Genomic DNA, 15,496 nt, shown 5'->3' on the forward strand with positions numbered 1-15,496 from the left:
CAGGGAGAGAGAGAGAGGACGAGGACAGAACAGAGAGAGAGAGCAGGTGAGACACACATGTTAGTTTAATGGTTGTTTGCCAAAAGTATCACCGTATCACAGGTCCTCATGTATCTCGTACCTAGTGTTTCTTTTTAGGTTTGTTATTTTTCAAATTCTATATTTACTAAGTTTTGCAGCGTGTTTACACAACGAGGATAAATAATTATATAAACTTTTCTCAATCTAAATAGTGTACTTTGGTACAATTAAAAAAAATAAGTGTAGTGCAGGTCTATGATGATTTTCAGTGCTGCTATCATCTAGTGCTGATTGTGGTTCTGTCTTGGTTAAGTCCTCAGTAGTCCTGATTTTGAACTGTTGTAGTCCTGTTTTAGTTCAGGATCAGTTCTGGGTCTGGTTGAATTGGGGTTTAGTCCTCGTGTCTTGATACAGCCCCGACTTTGTTCTGCTTAATTAAAAAACTAGTTTAAGGTGTCCTGCATATATATACATATATATACACACATATATATACATATATACACACACATATATACACATATATACACACACATATATACACATATATACACATACATATATACATATATATATATTTTACCCTATATGAAGTCATTCTTTTTTGAACAAAACTCAAAACAGAGCCAATTAATCTTTCAGTCATTTCTAACACCCCCCCCCAAAAAAATAAATAAATAAAATAAAATAAAAATCCCACATGCATACTCCCTTTAGGGCTAAGCCCCGGGTGTTTCAAATGTCTGGCTCCACCTATGGTTTCAATCATTTCTCCAGCGAGTTTGATAGCAAAATAATAATCCTAATTTTAAAATAGCGTGTGTAACGTACACGTACTGGAAAATTATTTACTAGCACTCACCTATCATGCTGGAGAGCGCAAACTCCGCCATTGTTGTTTTCCATCAAACACCCATTAAAACCGCGACCTACAGGTATGTTAGCGCACTCATCCCCGACTGTCCGAGGGAGGGGCGGGGTCACACGGTGAAACAGACGCAAGGCAGCCAGGCGGGGAAATTTTGCTTTCACATTTTGCGACTCATTTTATTTCTCTATCTGATCAGAAAACGATTCAATCAGTTATTTGTGGTGAATGAAACACAGCTACACTTTCAAGCACTTTTAAGCACCACATCTGAAATTCAAGCACTTTTCAAACCTTGAAAAGACAACATTAAAATTCAAGCATTTTCAAGGATTTCAAGCACCCGTACGAACCCTGTAGTCTGTGCTGCCCCCTGCTGGACTATCTGCACTCTACATGAACTCTTTGTTGATGACCTCAAACGCTGATGTCATAAGTAATGGCGGCTCAGCAGGTGTTACACAGTCAGAGGAGACCTGGTATCCACTGTGAATGAGGGAGCAGCTGAAAAGCCTTATTTTTTAAAATAATCAAATCATTTCAAGACTGGAGCGATGGTTCAGTTTTACAGGTGTGTTACAGGTGAACGAACACGCCTCACCGGACGTTTGCTTTCTGCCCTCTGACACAAACTGAGCAGAGGACAGCAGGACCCCCCAACACGACAGCATGAATCTTGATCTTAGTTTTGATCCGGTGAACGAGTCATCTGGACCGTCGGCGGCGTCATTACCTGTCTGCTGGACGGCGTCGCCTCTCGAACTTTGTGAGCCACCCTGGCGAGGATGGAGACGAGCCAGCACTGCCGGTCAAACTCCTCCCGGAGGCCCCGACCAACGCAGCACAGCAGCGCAGCGAGGAGGTGCTGATAGCGAGCACTGAACTGACTGTCCTGGAGGTTATCCTTCAGCAGCCTGACGCACACACAGACAGACATGAGCAGCTGAGCTCAGAGACGCTAGATGTGACTGAAGTGGACTCGGGGGCGGACTCACCAGAACAGGTAGTGAGCGACGCGAATGTCCCCGATGGCTCGCCGCAGGAGGAAACGAACCAGAGAGCTGTCCAGGTAACACTCGTACTTCAGAGCCTGAGACACAGAGAGAGGTTACAGACATCAATGCCCACTGCTCTGCCCAGCTGCTGCACTTCCACCTCTTACCTGTACCAGCTGAGGCAGGAAATCCAGCAGCTCCGGGTCGGAGATGGAATCCATCCACTGGACCGCCGTCCTCCTCAGCTCCTGATCTGGGAACCTGAAGCACACGCGATGATGTCACACTCAGCTGGTGAGAACTTTTTCATTATTGTTATCATCACACCTGAAGAACAGAGCTGCCCCTGTTCTACATCAACGAGGCGATAACAAACCATCACCACCACGACCTGTTTCAGACATTATTGCCAGCAGAGACAGAAACGAGCAGAGAACGTACGAGGCATGGAGGAGGCCCAGGGCGTCCAGGTGACCCAGGCAGGCCCACTGTCTCAGCAGGGCGTAGATTTCTGGCAGACACGCCCACTCCCAGCAGGGGGCGCTGGCCAGAACCAGAGGCAGCGCGGCGCTCTCAGCCTGACAGAAGGCCTTCTTCTCCCACAGCAGACGCTTGTCCTCCACCGTCAACCTGCAGACACAGCTGCAGTCTCACCACACCTCAGCGCCACTATGGCCCGCCCCTCAGAACTTAATGCTTATGGACTAATCCCAGTCAGAACATGGCTGTATCCCAATTCAGGGTGCCCGCCCCTCAGAACTTAATGCTTATGGACTAATCCCAGTCAGAACATGGCTGTATCCCAATTCAGGGTCTGCAGCCTTACCGGTCCATAAGGGCCGCGTACTCAAAGACCACTGAGGCCGGAAGTGAGAGGCTTGTGAAATGGGACGGTCTAGCCTCCGTCGCGCTGCCCAGGTTGCCTAGCAACCATGATACTAACTGCGAGAAACGTTTCATACAGCTTTGTGTGACAGAAATGAAGGAGAAATAGATTTTAAGTTAATTTTGTTTAAGACATCACTTTGATTAGCTGAGTATCTGAGGCTGAGGCCACAGTAAAAACATGGTTGTTGGGCTTCATTCCTGTGCTGAACAGTCATTTACTAGCTAATCTTAAACAACAATTAGCTGATGTTGTTCATGAGACTAAAGTCATCTCACTGTGGTAATGTAAATATAATATGGCCAATATTATAGTATTGTCAGATTATTATGATTTATTACAGCAGAGCTTGAACTCTGGGTCAAAGATTCAAGTTGCAGTTATTTATATTTTCTATCACCTTAAATCTTCACTCAAAGACGAGTATCTGTGACAGTGTATATATAGATGTGTTATATATGAGTCAAATATTGTTCGTTTAATATGTTGGCATCACTAAATTTGTCTCAATGCTTACATACATGTGTAAAAAGCAAATGTAGGAGCTGTGATAACTGTGTCTGATAGAATGAAGAGTAGACTGATATATGAAATATTCCTTTATTGGGTGAGAAAATCAGACCATGTCATAACTGCTGTAAGTCACACAGAATAGATATCAGAGCCTTAAACAGGCTGACGTCTGCTAAATGGGTCAAACTGGGCAGAAAGTCTACAAACACATAACATCCTTATAGAATATGATGTAACACTATAGATCAACTTAGCTCAGAATATATAAAGCATATAAACAGTTACAGCAATATGATGCAACACACACAGCAGCTACTGATCCAAAATACTCAAAGCTTCATAGAACTGAAACCAACATTTATTTTAGCTCCATTCTGCTGCGGATACAGACTTTAGGTTTCTGAACATTAAACTTGTTGCTGCCTTTCATAGTGTGTAACTTGAAGGCCCTGAGTACTCTGAGTACTTTCTCCCACACTGGAAACACTGGGATGATCACATTATTTGAACATTACCTAATAAGACTGATTCAGCACAGACAGTTATGTTAAACTTTCCTAGCAGTCCTTCACAAACAGGGAACAGTCTGTCTATTCTCTCCATCTGTCAGCTGCTGCTGGCTCTTCCTCCTCCTCTTCCTCACACACTGCTGAGTTTGTCCTGGTGGATCATCAGGGCTGCAAAGCCTCACAGATGATGTGCAGCAGTGGCTCCCTCAGTCTGTCCTCACTCTGGACACTTGCAGTCGTCACACATGGAAATCAAATGTGTGATAAGCTGCAGGATTCAAACACAAGTGTGACTTATAAACACATGTTCATACTTTTATTCCACAATCAGAGAGAAAGAAACAGAGAGAGAGTGCAGGACAGACAGACAGGTGACAGTCTCAGGTGTACACACTGCTACACAACAGCACCAGAGAAGCAGGATTTAGTGTTTGTGTTATTACGAGTGTAAACAAGAAGAGTTCCAGATGGTGCAGTGGACACATGTGTGACTGCTGTGATTAAAGCATCTTTCTTTCAGCTTAACGAGTGAACCGTCAGCTCGTTCAAACACACGTTAAAGTCCGTTTGGCTCGACACCACCGAACAGAGGCAGCAATATAACACAGCTAACATTAACAGTGCAGTGAATCCTGCTTGTGCCGTGATATTCAGGACTGCAAACCGAGCAGCATCACTGACTTTCAGCTTGTTGTGTTTGTGGATATATGACTGACTTTAATTATCCATAAAATCATCAGATTCTCTGTAAGATTAAGCTCAGCTATTGAACGGCGCATATTTAAAGGCTTTAAAACAAGTTAGTACAAACATCACTAATGTCACATAACTTTGCCGACATGTGGCCAACAGTAATGTTTTAATGTTCTTCATTATTAAACATTTGCACATAAATAAGTGACGTCATATTCAGTACTTACTTTTGAAAGTTTACTCTTCGGCCGCTCCGCTTCAGCTGTCCGCTGTTTTTTTCGACAAAATCATCCACACCCACTGCCGCACTATGAAGTCTGGGATATGTTGGGCCATGAAGGCTACACCGACCCATCCTTCAAATCCGGAGAAATTAAGGACGCATTTGAGGGCCGCATTTCGAGCAGCCTTTGAATTGGGACAGCCTTTGTTGCGTCGCTGTGACGTAATCGTCCTTAAAATGCAGCCTTATAGGCTGCAGACCCTGAATTGGGATACAGCCCTTGAGAGAGTGTGTGTGTGTGAGTGTGTGTGTGTGTCTGACCAGAAGAAGGCCTTCTTGTGCAGGACGTCCTGCAGCTGTATCTGGCTGATGGTGTCCAGTCTGGAGAAGTTGTATTGAGGGCAGAAGTCTGCAGGAGGCGGCGTGCTGAAGCGCACCTCGAAGGATGATGTGGGGAAGTCCACCTGAGAGGAAGCAAGGACACACACATGCTAGTCTCTTGGCCTCAGATACCTGCAGGTCTGACCTCAGCTGAACTGAGTGTATAAATAAAGAAAGGGGCACACCTGCATCCAGTACACAGGTAAGTAGACACGTTTCATCACCCATCCTGGTGACTGGTGACAATGAAAACGTCGCCTGAACAGCTGATGAAACTGCTCAAAATGCTACAGGTTTGTGATGTCACAGACTATTCAGGTGCTAGCAGCTGTGGCAGCGCTCACCTGTAGGATGACGCTGTCCGGCTGGCTGAAGTTGGGCGAACTTGTTCGGGCGTTTCCGCTCCTCCCCGGGGTTGAAGGCCACAGACCCAGCAACTTCCTGCCACACGTCAGCACGCTACACACACACACACACACACACACACACACACACACACACACACACACTAAAGATGATGATGATGAAGAATCTGTGTCCATTCTCTTTCCACTTTACTTTCAGGTAAATGTGAGGAAGCGAGCTGCTCCTGGGAGGAAATGACATCACAAAGCCTGTGTAGGAAGCTGCAGGACTGAAGGAAACATTTGTTTGTTCAGCTGTGAGCATGAAATGAAAAGAGAGAAAAAAAAAAAAAAAAAAAAAAAAAAAATCAGGATGGACACACCACAGGGGAAAGCGTAGCTTTCATTTTGTCCTTTATATCAAACATCCTTGAAAGAGTAGTTGTCAAACAGCTAACAGATCATCTGCAGAGGTTTATTTGAAGAGTTTCAGTCAGGTTTCAGAGCTCATCACAGCACAGAAACAGCTTTAGTGAAGGTTACAAATGATCTTCTTATGGCCTCTGACAGTGGACTCATCTCTGTGCTTGTCCTGCTAGACCTCAGTGCAGCGTTCGATACTGTCGACCATAATATCCTATTAGAGCGATTAGAACATGCTGTAGGTATTACAGGTACTGCACTGGAGTGGTTTGTATCATATCTATCTAATAGACTCCAGTTTGTGCATGTAAATGGAGAGTCCTCTTCACCCACTGAGGTTAATTATGGAGTTCCACAGGGTTCAGTGCTAGGACCAATTCTGTTTACATTATACATGCTTCCCTTAGGCAGCATCATTAGAAGACATAGCATAGGGCTGCTCAATTAATCGAATTTTAATCACGATTACGATCTGGGCTTTCAACGATCATTAAAAATGACTGAGCCGATTATTAGCCCCTCCCTCATTTATCCGCGACACCTTAAAGGCCGGTCCGTGAAAATATCCGGTTGTTCAGTGATGACGTGACGAATCCTACTTCCGGGCCTAAAGTAGTCTGCGTTTAATATGGCTTTTGTGTTGTTAACATGTTTAATGTTTTGTATTTTCTTCTATTTAATCTCAAAAAGCTCCTAAAACAGTCAGTGATCCCTGTTGACCTCCCTCGGCTTTTATTACCGCTAATCATTTATTTAAGCTCAGTTTTTAAAACCTTAGGATGTAACTACAGCCCAGCCCATGCAGCAGTATATGAATGACTAACCTCGTATTGTGGCTGCATTATCTCAGTTGTTCTCCTGGCTGAAGTTTGGTCCTTTTACAGCATCCTGCCATGCGATTACATTTGTTCCTGACCACCGAGAACACTCACGTTAACTTTTATCCAGTGGAAAAAAGTTAGCTTGTTTATATTATGCTAACATAGCTGTGTCGCTAGCGGTCACGTAGCACATCATTATATACCAGCTAGCCCAACTTCAGTAACCCTACAAACGTCACTGCTGTTTAGTTTTCTGTCTTCATTTATGCTGGAAGTGATAGCAGAGCTGTACGTTTTAATTTGTTTCCAAAACCCCGCAGTCAGGACATGCTATATTGTATTTAGATAGAAGCTAGCGAGCTAACTCCCTGCTAACTTCTAACTCCGTTAAATGTCATAAATTCCGTTTTCATGGATGCCTGGATGTTAAACTCAATTGTTACACCTGGTAGAGCAGAACGCTGATCATTTTATTAAAGATGAAAGACTTTAGACAGTTTTTCAACTCTCAGTAATGCCATAGTGATCGTTTGATATATGGACCTGCAGCGGAGTTTAGGCCCAGACACGGCTAGTGACGTCAGACTGAACAACCGGATTGTCGGGCATAAACCGGTCCGTGGCGCAAAAAAGGTTGGAGACCGCTGATTAAGAGGACCCGAGGGAAGCTCGGAAAGCTAAGCAGAAGTTATTTGGAGAGTGACTGCCGTTGGTTGAAAAGAGTTAAAAAAAAAAAAAAAACTTCAGTGGTGTTGCACACTATTTTATATTATTTTTTTAAAGTCATTGTTAACCCTTTAAAGCCGGTCAGAGCAGCACGCTCCGTTTTGCGTAACTATTTTTAAATCCCTGTAGAACCTGAACCGTGTAAGCTAGCGCAATAATTTGTTTTGCATATGAAACCGGAGGAGTTGTACTTACATCTGATGCCATCAGCTTGTCCTCGGTCACGGTTTCGTTCCACATATAGCTTTGCAAAAATTGCATAAAAAGCGCTTGCAGGAACAAAAACATAATATTCCAGAAACACGCTTTGCCGTTACTATCAGCTGTTCGTAACACTTCCCACAGTGAAATGATGCACATGCTGTTTTCTTTGCAAATTTGCATCATAGGATTGTTTTTTGTTTTTCCTGCAGTATATAAAAATTGGTGTATCTCCAAAATAAAACTATGAAGACACTCAAAATAAATTTCCTGTTGTTGTAAACTATTTTTTGCAACTTTATTGTATTTAAAGTTTTGAGGGATAAACCTCTTAAATTTCTCCAAGTAGAAATATATGTAAACAAAACAAAAGCGATTTTCAATTTTTTTTGTAGTTTATTGCACTTTTTTGCAATTTATGTAATTACTATGGACTTAATGCATACATATTATTAAAATATGGGCTATAACAGTTGTATTGATGTATAGCAACTTGAAATGCTCCCACAAATGGCACTACAGCATGTAAAAAAAATAAATAAAAATAATATAAGCTCTGGTGGACTTGGTTCTATAGTAGGTCTTAAAGGGTTAAATAAATATCGTCAAATAATCGTGATCTCAATTTCAGTGAAAATAATCGTGATTATCATTTTTGCCATAATCGAGCAGCCCTAACATAGCATACATTTACACTGCTATGCAGATGACACCCAGCTCTATCTGTCCATGAAGCCAGATAACACACACCAATGAGTTAAACTGCAGGAATGTCTTAAAGACATAAAGACCTGGATGGCCGCTAACTTTCTGCTTCTTAATTCAGATCAAACTGAGGTTATTGTACTCGGCCCTGAAAAGCTTAGAAATATGGTATCTAACCAGATTCTTACTCTGGATGGCATTACCTTGGCCTCCAGTAACGCTGTGAGGAACCTTGGAGTCATTTTTGACCAGGACATGCTCACCAGCGGCTGAACGCAGCCCCTCCCCTCGTCAGCGGCTCAGCGCAGCCCCTCCCCTCGTCAGCGGCTCAGCGCAGCCCCTCCCCTCGTCAGCGGCTCAGCGCAGCCCCTCCCCTCGTCAGCGGCTCAGCGCAGCCCCTCCCCTCGTCAGCGGCTCAACACAGAGCCACCCTGAGGTCTTTTTGAAGGATTTCAACAATACTGAGTACTACAGCGTTACACAACCGTTAACCTGGGCGGAGCCTTTAACTCTGAGCATGTTATTGTACCTGCTCTGTGTTCTACCCTACACTCTTACATTACTGTAACCCTCACTCTCTGAGTGACCCGATAGAAACATTTCACACGTTATAGATCAGCATGTCATTCACTACAGTGTAAACACCGCCCATCACTTTGTGGCGCAGCACCAGCACCGACCTCAGATAAATGGACCACATGCTGCGTTACTTTTAATGCTATCAGAATGGTATCGTAGTATTTTCCTGGGTATCACATCAAACATAAAGCCTGAATACGGCTGAATAACATCCGACAGTACTTATTCAGTTTCTTCTTCATCCGCCTGTTTGAGGTTTGCGTGGATGGATGGTGTCTGAGTGTCATGTGACTCACTGTCTGAAGTTGAAGAGCGGCATGGTGACCCAGCCCAGCGCCTCGATGCTGCGCCGCTGCTTCCCCTTCTCCTCAGCTCCTCCGGGGGGCGGCAGAGGGCTGGCGTACAGCACCACCGTTAGCTGAGACTCTCGGGGCAGCTGATTGATCTGCACGGGGAAACACACCCTGCAGGGGATATGGCGAGGGGGCGGGGGCTTAGCGTTTTTCTCAACAAACAAACAGATTAAAGTTTATTCATTCAAAATCAAAGACATCGTGCACACAAACACACACACTTGCAGAACAGGAAATTCTTACTTTTAGCATCTTATTAAACTCAGGTAAGGTGTGTGCAGGTGTGTCTGATGCTTCTGTCTGCTGGAATAGTTTCAGTGATGCAGTGACTCTGCTGTGCCGTCAGGTGTGCGTGCGTGTGATGTCACGGCTCTGACAGGTAAGGGTCAGGTACGTACCTCTGGTCCCAGACCACCAGGTGGAACAGGTATTTGCTGACCGACTGCTTGCTGGTGTGCTGCGGCGCACAAAGCTCCGCCCCTCCGTGAGTCAGAGAGCAGGACAGGAAGAAGCATTCATAACTGCGACCAATGACAGCAGGACAGGCGAGTTACTTGTGCAGCACATATTCACACCTGTCCCCAATCACAGAACCACCTGAGTTTCTTTATTCTTCTTCATTTCTGATGTTTTCATAGAAGTGTGATTTAGTCAACACGCCTCCAACCCAAGCTGTGCGTGTCTGTGTGCGTCTGCGCGTTTGTGCGCGTCTGCGCGTACCTGCATGTGATTGAGGCTCAATTATCAACGACAATGAGAGAAGAAGAAAGGAAGCACGAAGCGCTCAGCTTCTTCCACCTGCAGGTGGCGCTGCACTCACAGGAGACCCCCCCAGCACCTCCTTCACGAGCAGATAAATCTATCCCAGAATCCTCAGAGAGCACCACCATGCCCAAAAAAAACCTGGAGGTTATGCACGTAACTCGGATCCCCTGAGGTGCAGCATGAGTCCGGAGGCACTCCTTTTGTTTGCCGTTAGTTCACCTTTGGTGTGTGTGTGTTGTTTGGTTGTGAGCACCACTGAGTCGGCACTGTGCGACTCCTAAACCTGCAGCACTGACACAGGACGCCCCCCCTTCAGCCTGTGGGCGGGTACCTTTTGAGCTCCTTACCTGGCAGCCCACGTGATGGGGATGCGGTGGGCGGCGTAGATGTTGAAGGAGAGGACGTTGGTGATGAGGCCAGCCTCTTGGATGGGCGCCGTGCAGCAGTGGCTCTGCGGCGTCGTGTGGAAGTTGGCATTAAATGTGCTGCAGTACAGCTCCACTAGATCCAAGATGGCCGCCGTCAGCTTCTCCACCACTTTCTCTGTGAGGCGACAAAGAAGCCAGCGAACCATTAGAGCGTCAGAGGAAGACAAACCGGGATCGTCACTTATTAAACAGAATCAGTTCAAAGAAGTCACTCTGGTAGTGTCGTGACTGTGGGGGCGGAGTTACAGCTCTACCCCTACAACCAGCTCCGCCCCGAGGCACACCCAGGAGAGGTCAGGTGTCTAGCTGGAACACCTCAGAGAGCTGGGGAAGATGCCTGGGACGGGAAGGCCCGCGTGACCCCAACAAAAATGTAAAAAAATTAAATGTATTAAAGAAATGAATTAAATGCAATGAAGTGACATAAAAATGCGAATTATTTATCCATACGTTTAAAGAGAGCAGGCCTTTGCAACAGAAAACCGTGCTGGATTTGTGGTCTGCAGCGCAGGTAGTTTGGGTGAAGCTGGACTTTTCTCAGACGTTTTGTTTAAAGGGGACATGAAACAAATTTACAGCATGGAGTCTGTCCCGGGCCTTTTGTCTCATTTTGATAACGTTCACTTCGACTAAGTTGTGTCTTCGTTGTGTGTAACACTCCTCCACATCCCAGGCTCTGTGGATAGCGCTTCCTGGTAGCTTCAGGAAGGTGTTTTTCCAAACTGTTCTGACGATCTTTGCTGGTCGATTTGGGTTCCTCTCAGCTAATGAACCACCTTCACAGCATTTCGCATCTCCCCCCGTAGAGGTGGTTCCCTGGAATCTCCGCCCTTCCCACCCGTCCCCGGTCTTGATTAGGTTTCCTCGTACTCACACCTGATTGCTGGTTAGCAGCTCCCTCGTGGGTTCTTCTCCTCCCTGGACTTGGCGTTTTATTCTCAACTGAACCTTGATTCTGGTGAGTTAAGCCCTTTTTCAGAACTCATCGCTTCGGTCATTTTTGCAAATCTCTGTGGCTAACTGGTCATGGCGGAGGTCTTGCATCCATTTTTAAATGGTAAATGGTAATGGCTTGTATTTATATAGCGCTTTACTAGTCCCTAAGGACCCCAAAGCGCTTTACATATCCAGTCATCCACACACTGGTGTGAAATTTAAAGCCACTGATATGTATGGTAGTTCTGAGTTATCACTACTTTGATGGATCTGTATTCTCCTGTGCTGTGTGCACTTGTTTATTGTTCTCCCCAGTTTAACAAATGGTTTTATTCTAGACTTGTTATCTGGGGTCAAGTTCTTGGGGATTTTAACATCCATGTTTGCTGCCCCACAAAACTCGTGTGATTTATCAGACATCATCTCTAATAACAGCCACAGACCCGAGTCGTATTTCACCATTGATTCAGTTATTAACCCGTCACACAGTTTCCAGAGTCTCCAGCTATCTGAAAACCGTTGCTGCTGTCAGGACTCGCATGCCTCCAGCTTACGATCCTCCTGTTCCCCTGTGTTCAATCACTTTGAGCCCGTTTCTCTGGGCGCTCTGGCTGAAGTAGTTTCCCGTCTTAAGCCCTCCGTGTCTCACCTCGACATTATCCGCACTCGCCTTTTCAAAGAACTCGTTGACACTCTTGCACCAAGCGTGCCATCCATTATTAACACCTCCCTTCTAACAGGAACAGCTCCAGCTGATTTCAAACATGCCACAGTGCAGCCAGTTCTCAAAAAAGACTCATCTGTAACTCCCTTTGGTGTCCAAAGTCCTGGAGGAAATGGTCTTCCTTCAGCTCCAGGCTTTTCGGACCTCTGCAACACTCGACAGCTTTAAAACCTGCCTGAAGGCACATCTTTAACTTTTAGTTTCTTTGTTTCTGTCATGTCTTTGAAGTGTTTTGTCAGTTTGTCCAGGACTTGACGCTGAGCCCTGCTCTCAGACACTGACACAGGTGTAACTCCGTCAGGCTGGATTTAAGAAACAAGAGCTTCAAGTTTAAAAAACAAGTTCGGCGCCATTTTCTGTCAGTACGGAGATGTGACGTCACCAGATTGGTTGGTTGGGGCCAACAGACTCACATTAGTCACTACATTACCCTCCAAAGCTTGGTGCCCCCCCAGTGCATCCTCTTAGTGTTCCCGAGGCTGCTTTTACAGCGTTTCACAGCAGTCAGAGCTTCCTGTTAGTACGTACCTCTGTTCTCCCTGACAGCCAGCACTGATGCATCCTGGGAGGACAGATGAGAGTAACCCGTCAGTGAACAAACTCACACCCTCACCTGCTCTGAGCCTCACTGAAGCACACGTTTACCTTCAGGACTTTGGGCTGCAGGCGACAAGGGCACGCTGGGAGCTGGTTAAGGGCCGAGGTCACGTCGGGCGTCTCCACGGCAGCCAACGAGCTGCAGAGCGCCTTCACGGATTGGACGAGGCGCTCCACATGCAGAGGCAGCTCCACCTTCACAGACGACAGGACAGAGGAGGAGGCTCAGCGAGCAGCTCAGAGTCTGACTTTATGTTTTCATGAAATCTCTGATAGTCCGGATTCAGTTTAAGCTCCGCCCCTTCACATTCATGAACTCAAACCTCATCAACGTGAACACAAGACGGAGCGCAGCGCCACACATCAGTGTGTGTGTGTGTGTGTGTCACCTCTGACAGCAGGAAGGACTCGGCCTCGTTGTGAAATGTGTCGAGCAGCAGGGTCAGAGCCTCCCTGATCGACAGACAGATGTTATCAGTAAATCGGTGATTGATTGATCAGCTGTTGGAGGAAATCAGAGTGCCTCTGCGAGCTGCGAGCTCCGCCCCTCACCTGGTGACTGTCTGTTTGATTGGACGCTCCTGCAGCAGGATGCTGTGGTTCATGGTGGACGCCGTCTCATCGTCATCTTTCTGTAAAAACAAAGACTCAAATCATGCAGTGGCGTGACGACGATGGGTGACCGGGTCACACCCTGGTTTATATGCTGTGTGTGTGAGTGAGTGTGTTTACGTGTACCGTGCGGGCCAGCTCGATGCTGATGGACGATCTCTTGACGAGGCACAGCCGGACATCCCAGTCGAACTTCAGACACTGCTGAACGAACTCGAGCCCACCCAGAGTCTGCGCGCTGAGACGCACAGAAAGACACACACAGTCAGACACACACAGGGCACAATACTGCTTCCTCTAAGAACCCCTCCACAATAAAAGCAGCTGGAAAAATCCACTCACTAAGTGGATTTCTGAAGCTTCGCAGACTTTAGACCCAGCCGGTTTAACAGGTGAGGTGACTGGCTCTCATCGTATCTGAGGGAGTTTAACACCTGCAGCGTTTAGTCTGTTTAAATCAAGCTCTGGTTCGATCCCCCTCGGTGCGGTGCAGGCATGAACACAGTAACCACACTCGGCTGCGGAGCAAAACGAGCGGTTCACTCATGGTGCGAACGTGACCCGACCTGAACCAACTACCAGGAACACGTCACAAGCTGGAGCTAAAAGAGGTCCCGTAGCCACGTGTTTTTGTATTCTCACCCTGCACAGGTCTGTACAATAATTGGATAATTGGAGGTGAGCTTCCCTCCCTCCAAGACATCTACAGGAAGCGGTGCCTGAGGAAAGCGGGGAGGATCATCAAGGACTCCAGTCACCCCAGCCATAAACTGTTCAGACTGCTTCCATCAGGAAGGAGGTTCTGCAGCATCCGGTCCCGTACCAGCAGACTGAGAGACAGCTTTTTCCATCAGGCCATCAGACTGCTGAACACGTCATAGACACCTCAGCTTCACTACTGGAACTTCAACATTATGCACTCCACACTGTATATAAATGCCACTTGTTCTGCACATATTCAACTCTGTATATTTTATATATTTTATATATTTTATTATTATTTTTTTTTTTTTTTACTATTTAATTTGTAAAAATGTGTATACACACACACACACACACACACACACACACACACACACACACACACACACACACACACAGGAAAATATTTAGTATACACATCCAGAAATGCATACACTATTATATATTGTACATATATTTATTAGTTTCAGGTTAGCCATTCTTGTATTTTGCTCGTTTGTGTTGTTGTGTTTGCACATCTCTGTTGCTTGTGGGGCTCGCACACAAGAATTTCACTCGCATGTGCTGTGCCAGTGTGCCTGCACATGTGATGTGACAATAAAAGTGATTTGATTTGATTACAGGCTAGCAGCAAGTCGGGAAACAACCCAACTTCTCAGGTTTCTCCCACACACCTTGTTCCTGTGTTTACTTGTGCTGGTCCCGTCCCCAGACACACCTGGCCAATGAGCGGACTGAACACTGATGTGGTTTGCTTGAAGTTCACTTGGATTTTTCTCTGTGTGACAACAAACCAAACCACAGGAAGAAGGTGTGAAAACGCCCCAGAGGGTCGAAGTTTCAGCCCTCGGGCCATCGCTGGGTCACCTGTGCATGCTCCATGATATACCATTCTATGCAGACGACACACAGCTGTACTCACTGCTGCTTGACGGGTGTTAATGGTGCATGTCCCAAACTGAACAGACGAGACAGAAATATTTGCTCGAACATATCTCTGATCTCAGGTCTGAAAAATCACATCGACAAACATATTCATATCTGAAACTGGGCCATATCATACCGTTCACAGTGTAATGTTGGGCAACGATAAGAAAATGAAATATCGCGATAGAATATGGGTAAAATGCGCATGTTTGTTTGTTTTCATACGCACATGGTGGACAAATCATGGCGGTGACGCAGAACGAGAAGAGCGAGAGCGGATCGTTGAATGAAACGGATGAACCAGAACTGGTTTGTAAAAATGCTGCAGCTTCACTGGTGTGGAACTGGTTTAGCTTTCGTCCGTCAGATTCACAACAAAGCACTATTTCTGGTAGCGCATGCTAGCGGGCCGTCGTTATTACCGTGTTGTTTGGAAAATACGGCGCACTTAAAATCAATCCTTTGATTTTTCTGAAAGTCGACAGAGCCCCTTATAATCCCGTGTGCCTTATGTATGAACTCTGGTTGTGTTTACTGACCTCGAAACGATTTTATGTGCACGGC

At 45.9% G+C, this 15,496-nt stretch overlaps 1 protein-coding gene and 1 long non-coding RNA gene across 4 annotated transcripts in view; both read right to left on the reverse strand.

The window, feature by feature from the left end:
* pik3c2b (phosphatidylinositol-4-phosphate 3-kinase, catalytic subunit type 2 beta) overlaps positions 1–15,496 on the reverse strand; it is a 51,438-nt gene that overhangs the window by 27,760 nt on the left and 8,182 nt on the right. For all 3 annotated transcript variants that reach the window (XM_076884398.1, XM_076884396.1, XM_076884397.1), the window contains 14 exons: positions 13,430–13,541; positions 13,244–13,323; positions 13,081–13,144; positions 12,740–12,886; positions 12,623–12,656; positions 10,354–10,549; positions 9,640–9,762; positions 9,185–9,352; positions 5,434–5,548; positions 5,030–5,172; positions 2,326–2,514; positions 2,052–2,145; positions 1,885–1,979; positions 1,623–1,803 (listed from right to left, as the gene is read on the reverse strand). In XM_076884398.1, coding sequence (XP_076740513.1) covers positions 1,623–1,803; positions 1,885–1,979; positions 2,052–2,145; positions 2,326–2,514; positions 5,030–5,172; positions 5,434–5,548; positions 9,185–9,352; positions 9,640–9,762; positions 10,354–10,549; positions 12,623–12,656; positions 12,740–12,886; positions 13,081–13,144; positions 13,244–13,323; positions 13,430–13,541 — 1,741 coding nt within the window. The remainder of the gene's footprint in view (positions 1–1,622; positions 1,804–1,884; positions 1,980–2,051; positions 2,146–2,325; positions 2,515–5,029; positions 5,173–5,433; positions 5,549–9,184; positions 9,353–9,639; positions 9,763–10,353; positions 10,550–12,622; positions 12,657–12,739; positions 12,887–13,080; positions 13,145–13,243; positions 13,324–13,429; positions 13,542–15,496) is intronic.
* On the reverse strand, positions 3,340–5,021 carry LOC143418688 (uncharacterized). Its single transcript, XR_013098728.1, has 2 exons — positions 4,713–5,021; positions 3,340–4,060 (listed from the first exon to the last, which is right to left on the reverse strand). It is a non-coding gene; the product is annotated as an uncharacterized LOC143418688 (long non-coding RNA).

The sequence above is a fragment of the Maylandia zebra genome, linkage group LG5 (assembly GCF_041146795.1).
Source record: "Maylandia zebra isolate NMK-2024a linkage group LG5, Mzebra_GT3a, whole genome shotgun sequence".
Lineage (NCBI taxonomy): Eukaryota > Metazoa > Chordata > Actinopteri > Cichliformes > Cichlidae > Maylandia > Maylandia zebra.